The sequence below is a fragment of the Neolamprologus multifasciatus genome, chromosome 5 (assembly GCF_963576455.1).
Source record: "Neolamprologus multifasciatus chromosome 5, fNeoMul1.2, whole genome shotgun sequence".
Taxonomy (NCBI): domain Eukaryota; kingdom Metazoa; phylum Chordata; class Actinopteri; order Cichliformes; family Cichlidae; genus Neolamprologus; species Neolamprologus multifasciatus.
Window position 1 is genome coordinate 7,934,731 of NC_140443.1, and position 9,875 is coordinate 7,944,605.

Below are 9,875 nucleotides of genomic sequence, written 5' to 3' on the forward strand. Positions count from 1 at the left end.
TGCCCCTCCCTGGGGCCAGCTCCCCCGCTGACCCCAGTAGGCACCCCCGTCCTTCGGCACCCACCAAGGCAAGGGAGCCCAGGCCCATCCAGACCGGGGCCTACGGCAGCGGGACCGTACTGCTGTCATTTCTGCAGGTGTTCTTGTGTATGCAAAATGATGCATGCACTAACTTTTGTCTTGCATGACAGAAACATAACTCATGCAGTATACATGCTTTGTTACGTTACAAACTTCTACAGGTAATCTACAAGCCTGTAAGTTTTGAGAAATGAGCTTGTGTAGTGGCCGTATGTGCATATTTCTGAGATGGTATCTGGCTAAGAGTGGTGGAGCTTGGCAGTATACCGCAGTGGGCCAGTGTCCTTGTCTCTCTCCTGTTGTCTGGCTCTTTTCCAGCATCTGCCCTCTTCCTGCTGGGCCTCAATCTGACGAGCATGACTCTCTCCTTCCCTCCCTTTTTCTTCTCCTCCCTCTCTTTACAGATTCCTCCATCCTCCCTATCCTCCCTTTCTCCATTTCTACCTCAGATGTACTGTTAGCTCCAGGGGACACTAAGGACAAAAGGGGCTATATTGCTTTATAGCCATGTACCATAGCCACTTATTTATTGTGTCCACATTCCTGGTCCCATATTTGTATGTGTAACCTGCCTCTTTTGCAGGGCAACTCAGTTCCTGAGCAGCAATGCTGAAATGACTCATCTCCCAGAGGGTCAAATAAATTGAGTCTCACTGAAGATGCACTGGAAAAATGTCTTTAGCAGCAAAATTGTTGGACTGCTCTATAGCCCAAGGAGGGAAAAGAATCAGTAGAATATTCACAAAATATATAGGACAAGATTTAGTGCAAGGTTCTTGTTCTAGGAGTCTTGTTGATGATTTTGCATGACAGAATTTGTTAATGAGGAATTACACAGGAGAGTGTTGCATCATCATATCTGGAAGCAGAAAATCTGTATTAATGCAGCAGAAAATCCAAACATGAATGCGATATGCAGCCTCCTGTTTTCTATCTTATCACATTATGTTGGTTATTATGGAGCTTGTAATAGGCAGGGCAGGGTTTTGAAGAGATCCATGGTGGACCCTATGTTCCTGTGTGTGTCTGTGTGTGTGCTGGAAACCTGTGGCTGCTGCAATGCAGTATGAAGGAGTAAGGCGGCATCACAGACCTCCAGCATCAATAAAAAGACCACTGCACTCTAGGGACTTTACCAGCTAAATGACAGTACCAATTGCTACACTGTAAGCTCACTTTTGTGTCACCTGGAAACACTAAATACACCTAATCCTCCAGTGATGTTCCAGTATTTCTGAAGCTACCTACCTTTCTAAAAAAAAACATTAAAAGGCTACTTTTTTTTTAAAGAATGGGATTTGTGCAATATATGGTTTATTTTTAAAATAAAGTATGAAAATGACAGCTCTGAATTTAATTAGAATTCAGAAATCACAAATCTCACACACACCCCACTCATTGTCTTTACAGTCACTTAGAAATCAGCAAAGGCTTCACCAGGTTTATTTTCTCTTCTGCATGTCAGTGAGCCAAAAAAAACATCTGATGGAGATGCTGAAATCAATACCTCTTGGTAACAAATTCATTCTTGACACCCTCGCCTGCCAACTTATACAGCCAGCCAGCCATTTGAACATCCCCATATGATTAAGGCACACAGAGCATTTAGAGTGTAGACAACCTTCACTTTTTAATTTAAGAAAAACACCTAATAGTAAGAAACTGAGTTTCAAAGACAGCATTTGCAGTCTTTCTAACAGGCCCCCAGCTCATAAATAATGACCATGCTGTCATAAGTAACCTGGGAAAGCCATTATGAGATACAGAGAGGTATCAGCTTGTGTGGCAGCAGGAAGGCATGCAGACAGACAGCAGGGAAGAGGTTGGGAGCCATGATGGTCTCGGGGTCTGGCAGGACAAGCCTTGGCAGAGTCAGGTCTCACACAAATCATCCTGCTGTCTGCCCCACTGCCTGTTTCTCCTGAATCACCTCCCTCCCTTGCTCGTCCAAGGGAATCCCACTGACCTTTGGCTTCTGAGGAGGTCACTTCTGGCCACGGCGCTTTCATTCCCAGCTCCAGTATTGATTCCCAGCTCAGGTATCAATAGTGTTGAAAGGACAGAGTTTGTTCTTTATTCTGAATATAGCAAGGGGCAATGATGGAGGATTTGCTCTATTTTAGTCCCTCTGTTCTATCTATTATTCATGAATTGTGTTGCCAGGAAAGACTGTGAGTGTAACTGCCATGAACAGGCATTAAAAAAGAAGTCAAGCTGTTATTACTTCCACTATACTAATAACGCACAAGAGAGCAAAGATTATCAAATAAAGCTTCTCCCACAAGCATTTATGTTGTTTCTGCAATAACAGTCATGCATGAACATGCTCACATATTTCCGTAGCCACAGGTTGATATATCATCACACTAATGTTTTTTAATGTTTTAATTTTATCAAATGCCTGAAAACATCTCGAAGATAAATTCAATATGCAGAAATGAATATTTTTTTAACTCTTAATTTTGGCATTGCAATTTGAGAAGATCGCATCTTTTAACCATCAGCAGTGCTGCTGAATAGTGGTGGAGCTGTGTACCCCTTTAAATTGCCCATACTGCAGATAAGGTGAGCGCTAAGCTATAGTGCAGATGGGGAGCGCGTTTTTCCGCCCTTGCCTTTCTCCATCACCAGCCCGTCTCTTGGTATGCATAGCAATGCCTGACTGCAGGTTTGACTAAGCTTTATATACCAGTCCTGCGGCCGAAGCTGACAACAGAAAGTTTTTTTTTTTTCTTCATGTAAAAATCTCTCGCCTCCCACCGTGCTGACACCATGCAGGGACCATACAGGCCACTTTACATGTGTGTTTATGTGTGTGCGTGGGTCTCCTGCTCAGTGAAATTGCATAATCTTCTAGCCCACTACGTAGGGCGGTTCTTTCACGCATGTCGTTTCAAGTCAGTGTCTGAGGAGGCTGCTCTGCTCACCATGTAGCCTATTAGGAGATTCTCAGAACTGTCTCTGCGTTAGATACTGGGATGCACTGCCTGAGCATATCTGCATCTCAGTCTGGAATCTGGTGGAGATGCTAATTTATGCCTAAATTATAAATAAAAATGTAAATTGACTGCCTGACGCATGTATAGATCAACTCTTCTGAGCAACCGAATTATTTTCACACGCCTTCAAATTATTAAAGCGTGGTAATAAGATTATATTTTTAAGCTCCCTTCCTCCCCCGCGCCTCGCCTTGTCCCCCCTCTTTGCAGATGTTGCCTTTCTGAGCACCTTATGGGGACTATTTACCTTTGAGGCTGTCTGCAGCCATCACCTCGTCACACAGTCATACATGCGTGGAGGAGAACAGTGGTGGAAGATTTTTTTCTGCTGATCCCAGCACCTTTGGTTATTAAGGGAAGCACCAGCACCTCCTTGATCGGTTCCCTCCTCCCTTTTTTTCTCTTCCTTTCTTTTTTCTTTTTCTTTTTTTTTGCCAATCGCCATCCCACGACAGCGTACCCGGAGGAAAGGAGTCGGGGAGGGGAAAGCGAGGACACACCCGCACATACTGTACCCAGTGTACACGGCAAGGATGCCGCAGACAACATGAGGTGAATATCATCGACTGTCCCAAATTGGAAATTCATTTTATACCTGCACTGGAATCAGATCGCCCGGTGAGCGCAGCTGGTTATTCACTTGCCTAATACCAGCGTCCAGCAGGAGCATCAAATCACATCCAGATGGGAAAAAAGATGTCTGCACGTATGTATGAAATTAAAGCAGCTTTACCTATCATTTCCATTTCCATTCAATGTGAACATGAGTCGTAGCATTTTGGAGTTGGCGGAATGATTTGCGCTGCAGCAGAAGAATGTAAACCTGTAGTTATGTATTTGCTGTGTGTGTCATAAGCGTTATTATTTTATTTTATAAAACTGTGCTCCTACTTTGTGAGTGGAGATGATGCAGAGGAGAGACACCGTTTTTCTCTTGGAACCTTTTTCCTTCTATGGATAAATTATTTATACATGTTTTTGAATATTTCAGTAACAGGCACCATTTCAAGACTAAAATGCTCCATCAAAACTAGACTGAAGTCATGCCTATGTTGCAGCTGTGTATTGCATTTGTTTGGCACAACAGTGAATCTTAAGCATGTCACATACATTGGTGTTTAGACTGCAGTGGTTTTCGATGATATTCTAGACAGGAAGCTGTTTGTATGAATTTGGTGTCTGCTGCATTGCCATATTCATGCTTGGCTTCACTAGAAAAGGTATTCCCATTCATTTCAACACATATTGTTCATTGCAGCAGATCAGTGTCCTAATTTCTGAGCTCCTGTAAGTGTTATTTGCCCCTTAGCCCCTGCATTTACCTGCATTGAAGTAATTTATATGCAAGGCGGGTTGCTTATTTACATATTAATTTTCCAAAGTCAAGAGCAGGAGTGACAGCCTCAAGTTTCCACTTGTTCATTTTAGCTCTGACAGTTTTCTCATGACAGTCTAACTTTACATAATTTCATATCAGATCTTCTGACAGTTTTTAGAGGGTGGCTTCATTTTCGTCTATTTTGAGTTGTTTGATCTTCAGGCTTACGCAAACTCCTTACATCTCTGCACTAAACGTAAGAAGTATTGAGTGCTGAATCATGTCTCAGGTTTACCTGACCTTGCTGTCTGTCTTTGCTTTCTCTGTTCTATATGCAGTCAGATCCTAGGTGACATCCTGTGGCCGTCAGGTCTTTACAGTGTTGAGCCCCCTCCCTCTCCTGGCCTCTGCCTGCAGTTCTTCAGGCTGCAGGACCCAGACTCACTGAAAAGTGCAGGCCTCCTCCCCCCGCAGAATGACTGTCGCCACAGCCGACCCCTCTGACGAGGCGGCGGCGCACCCGGGTCACCCGCAGGACTACGACCCAGAGGCTGACCATGAGTGTTGTGAGAGGGTGGTCATCAACATCTCAGGGCTGCGCTTTGAGACACAACTTAAAACGCTCTCCCAATTTCCAGAGACTCTGCTGGGGGACCCCAAAAAGAGGATGCGGTACTTTGACCCACTAAGGAACGAATACTTTTTCGACAGAAATCGACCCAGCTTTGATGCCATATTGTATTATTACCAATCAGGAGGCCGACTAAGAAGGCCAGTCAATGTCACCGTAGATATTTTCTCAGAGGAGATTCGCTTTTATGAGCTGGGTGAGGAGGCAATTGAGATGTTCAGAGAAGACGAGGGTTTTATCAAGGAGGAGGAGCGGCCTCTTCCTGACAACGAGTTTCAGAGACAAGTATGGCTACTGTTTGAGTACCCAGAGAGCTCAGGTCCTGCAAGGATTATTGCCATAATCTCTGTCATGGTCATCCTCATATCTATAGTCAGCTTCTGCTTGGAGACGCTGCCCATTTTCCGTAATGATGAAGAGGAAATGCATAAGTCTCAAGCACAAGTCTTTTCGCCTGAGACCAACACCACAATCATCAGCTACACAGCCACTTACTTCACTGACCCCTTCTTTATCCTAGAGACTCTTTGCATTATATGGTTCTCCTTTGAGTTTCTAGTGCGCTTCTTTGCCTGCCCCAGCAAAGCAGGATTTTTTGGTAATATAATGAACATTATTGATATTGTTGCCATCATCCCTTACTTCATCACTCTTGGCACAGAGCTAGCAGACAGACCAGAGGATGGTCAAGCAGGTCAGCAAGCCATGTCTTTAGCCATTCTCAGGGTCATCCGCTTGGTGCGAGTCTTCAGAATATTTAAGCTCTCTCGTCACTCTAAGGGGCTTCAGATTTTGGGTCAGACCCTGAAAGCCAGCATGAGAGAGCTTGGCCTCCTCATTTTTTTCCTCTTCATAGGAGTCATCCTATTCTCAAGCGCTGTCTACTTTGCTGAAGCAGATGAGCCAGAGTCACAGTTTGAAAGCATCCCAGATGCATTTTGGTGGGCTGTGGTCTCGATGACAACAGTCGGCTACGGTGATATGGTCCCAACTACGATTGGTGGCAAGATTGTGGGCTCCCTCTGTGCCATTGCAGGTGTGCTGACCATTGCCTTGCCCGTGCCTGTCATTGTGTCAAATTTTAACTACTTCTATCACCGTGAGACTGAAGGTGAAGAACAGGCGCAGTATCTGCAGGTCAACGTGACCAAAGCTGATTCAGCGGAGGAGCTGAAAAAGAGTCGGAGTGGCTCCACCATCAGTAAATCGGACTACATGGAGATCCAGGAGGCTGTGAACAACAGCAACGAGGACTTTCAGGAGGAGAACCTAAAGACAGCCAACTGCACGCTGGCCAACACAAACTATGTAAACATCACCAAAATGCTTACAGATGTGTAGTCATCTTATATTTTCCTCCCTGTCACAGTGGGAAATGTGGAGCTGAGCATCTGGGTGGGACAGGCATACATCCTCCCATCTTATGTGTGCTGAAAATATCAAGGCAATAGAATTCATGCTGTTGATGATTGACTGAAAAATATTGCAAATACCATTCACTCCTTCTACGCCCATCCTGTCTTCACTCGTCACAGCTTGTCCTTAAAACTCCTTATTAATGAGTGGAAATTGAAAATTTAGCATTTCTGCATGGAGTTGGCTTTTTTCTGTGTGACTGTTTTGAAAAGTAAATGATAAGACCTACAAATTTCCCACTCACAGTAGTAGTGCACAAAAAGAAAGTGGAGAAAACACAGTGAGAAAAGAATCGCTTTCAAAATGAAAAAAAAAAAAAAAAAGTCACACAAGTCCCGCTTAAGTCCCCTGTCCCTTGATCCCTCATTTCCCAAGGCACACTGCTCTGCCATGCGCTTCTGAAGAGCCCTACTTGTGCGCTACATATGCTGCTTCCTGGAGCCAGTGAAACAAAACTACGCTACACTATTTAGAGATAAAAAGGACGTGCGAGCATAAAGCAAGCCCAGTCCAGCGCTGGCACGGCCTGTGGGTGACTTGTGACGAGGTTGGTGGTTAAGTACACCACATAATTTCAAGGATGAATGACGGCCATCAGCACTAAGCTCATGGTTTGACACCTTTGTTCCCAGTAGACATCAGTATCTGATGAATGACTGAGAATGGCCTTGAATTTTCACTGCTTTGGTCTTACATGTACTGTACGTATTGCAATGCAAGCTTTCTCCCTCCATTCACCCAAACTGGTCTTATTGCAGAGCTTTGAGGACAACTTGAATGTTTCTTCTTGTTTTGTTTGTTTTCCACAGTTTCACACATAAAGTACTTATTCATATATAGATAGGTAGACTAACTGTGACTTATCTGATAGCCAGTAGGTAGGTGCTGTTATTAGTAAACGTAGTCAGTAGATAATTGCATGACATTTTTATCTGACTGAGAAATTTCCACTTGTTTCTCGACTGCCACTTGCTTCATCACACCACTGTATATTTGTTTGCACACTGCCTTCTGTACAAATCCACACTTTTAAAAGGATGCCTGCAGGTAGCTGTTACAAGAACCTAAAACTCTATGTCGGAGGATTTCTTAAGAAATAATCATAAAGCCAAAATCCTACATGTAACAGGATATGGTATCCTTGTCAATATTAACATTCCACGTAGAAGTCATTACCAATTAACTTTTGCCAGGTCGCTGTAAACTGAGCTACGAGCTGTGATTTTGAGCGTTAACTCACACCCTAGTTTTGGACGTGTATCGCAGTTGCAGATGTGATAGACTTGCAGTGGTGTTTTTTCTCACAGGTTTGTCACATGATCACGTCCTCACGATCAAAATACTAACTTTTAAGGACTAGTGTATAGAAAAATGCTTCCCCCAAACTGCCTTGTATCTGGGTTTACGCTACTCTCCTAGTGTTGCATGACCTCAGAAACATTCCTAGCATGTGTTTAAGCTCAAAGAAGAAGCCTCTAAGACAAAAAGAGTATAATTATTACAATAGACATATTTATTTCTTATGTATAAAACAGTAAATGTATACAGACAAAACACACACATATATATAATGCTCATATACTATATGAGAATTTAAAAAAATCTAAAATATCAAACTTTTAAGAGAAAGCAAGAGTCTTTCCACAATGTGCAGATCATTGCCATGTTTTGTTTTTTTTTAAATGATAATTATGAACACTGTTGTTCACCTGTGTCGGAGCCTGTCTGGAGTGCCAAAGACACATTTCCACTAGCCATTTTCTTTGCTGGTGAGTTCTCAGCAAACCTGATACACGTCCTGGATTTAGACACTAGACGTTTGCTTCACTTTATACAAAACTGCCTTTTGTGAAGTAGTTGTTGAAAGGCGCCGTGTGGTACTGAACTGTGTCATCCCTAACCAGAATCTTTTCTCAGAAAGCCTTTATTGACATTAAATTGGCCAGAATCTAAATAGAGTCTGGCTGTCCGCTGAAAACACTCTGATGCCAGAAGCACAATCTGTCTTTAAAAGTTACCATCAAATGTGAATTAGGTTCTGATTCTTGTTTCCAGGTAAGATTTTCCACTGTTTGCTCAACACTGCCAAGGTAACAGTCAAAGGCAGTAACATCAATATGGGAAGTGATAATTAGCAGTAGTGTAGCAGATACTGTCTAACCTAAGGGTCCTCGGACTTCATATTCAAGTCTCTTGCCTTTCTACATCTTTTCACAGATGTCTTCTGTAATTAGAAAGGTGATGGATTAGGAGGAGGTCTGTAGCAAGAACTGTCTTGATGAATTCTGTCATGTCAGGATGTACGTCTTTATTCTAAGGGTTTCATTCTGCTCACTGCAGTTTCAAACTGCAGGAGCAAAGTGATTTAACAACATCGCTGCCAATATGTGCTCGTCCAACTGCCTGACCCGAGGCTTCTGACATCCTCTCTTTGTCCAAATCTATTTTTCTGTATCTTCAAAACATTTTTAGGGGATTTTAGTAAGTAAACTGCATGTGTTGCTTTTTTAAGAGTAGCTTGAAGGTGAACTGAGATCCTGAAAAGGTCATAACTCAAAGTAGGACCGGAAAAAAAAAACAGCTGATTAGCAACATTCTCAAGATCATATGGTAGAGGTGGTGGTGTGAAAAGCATACACGCTATCTCTTAAAAAAGCGCAAAGAAAGAAAGAATTAACCTCTTTGGAGCTCCACAATTTAACCAAGAGCTTATTGATCAATAGTTGAGTATTGATTTGGGTGTTTGAGTTGTGTGCATGTGTGTGTGTGAGTGTGTCTCTGTGAGTCTGAGAGGGAGAGAGAAGGAGAACTGCTGAATGTCAGTGTATTAGCCTGGTTGTACAGCTGCATTTATGCAACAGCCATTTGCATATCTTTGTATATGGGGAAAAGAGAAAACACTCACAGTCTGACCAAAAAATATGTCTATGCATGCCAATGCGTCAAATCCTATTGTCATTTTTTTGGTTTTTACCATTTTGTTGGACAGAAATTTAACATAAATGTTACACGCTAGCATTTAACTATTTGTTTGACAGTAGGCATGCTATTGTACCTCAGCCAACTTCACTGTAGCAACTCATTTACTGGAGTTCACAATGTTGTAGTTGTATATCAGCAATTATTTCTGCTTAAAGCACAAAGACAAGTAGAATCATGCTCATCTGTAAACCTACAGATTTAATCTGCACAATGTTTTTTTTTTTTTTTTTAAATCTTCAGTCTAAACAAAGTCAATTATACATGAAGTTGTGTTGTTTTATGGGGAGCACCACAGCCTCTAAGAATTTCATCTCTCACCTGCTGAGGGACCCACCAGCAAATCCACTCCATGAGAAGGGTGCCCAACAGTGAATACACTGAGAAATCTATGCAGAGATTGGTTATTAGCTGGTAGTTTGGGGGGGGGGGGGGGGGGGGAAGAAGGTTC

General features: G+C 42.8%; 1 protein-coding gene across 1 annotated transcript; it reads left to right on the forward strand.

The window, feature by feature from the left end:
- The first annotated feature begins 2,604 nt into the window (after positions 1-2,604).
- LOC146517985 (potassium voltage-gated channel subfamily A member 2) lies at positions 2,605-9,852 on the forward strand. The gene is made up of 2 exons (XM_085159159.1): positions 2,605-3,786; positions 4,737-9,852. The coding sequence occupies exon 2, from the start codon at positions 4,874-4,876 to the stop codon at positions 6,368-6,370; it is 1,497 nt and encodes a 498-aa protein (XP_085015285.1). The 5' UTR covers positions 2,605-3,786; positions 4,737-4,873; the 3' UTR covers positions 6,371-9,852.
- The last annotated feature ends 23 nt before the right edge of the window (positions 9,853-9,875 follow it).

Bases quoted from the DNA above. Each gene is read 5' to 3' on its own strand.
- LOC146517985 (XM_085159159.1), top strand. From the start codon at position 4,874: ATGACTGTCGCCACAGCCGACCCCTCTGACGAGGCGGCGGCGCACCCG.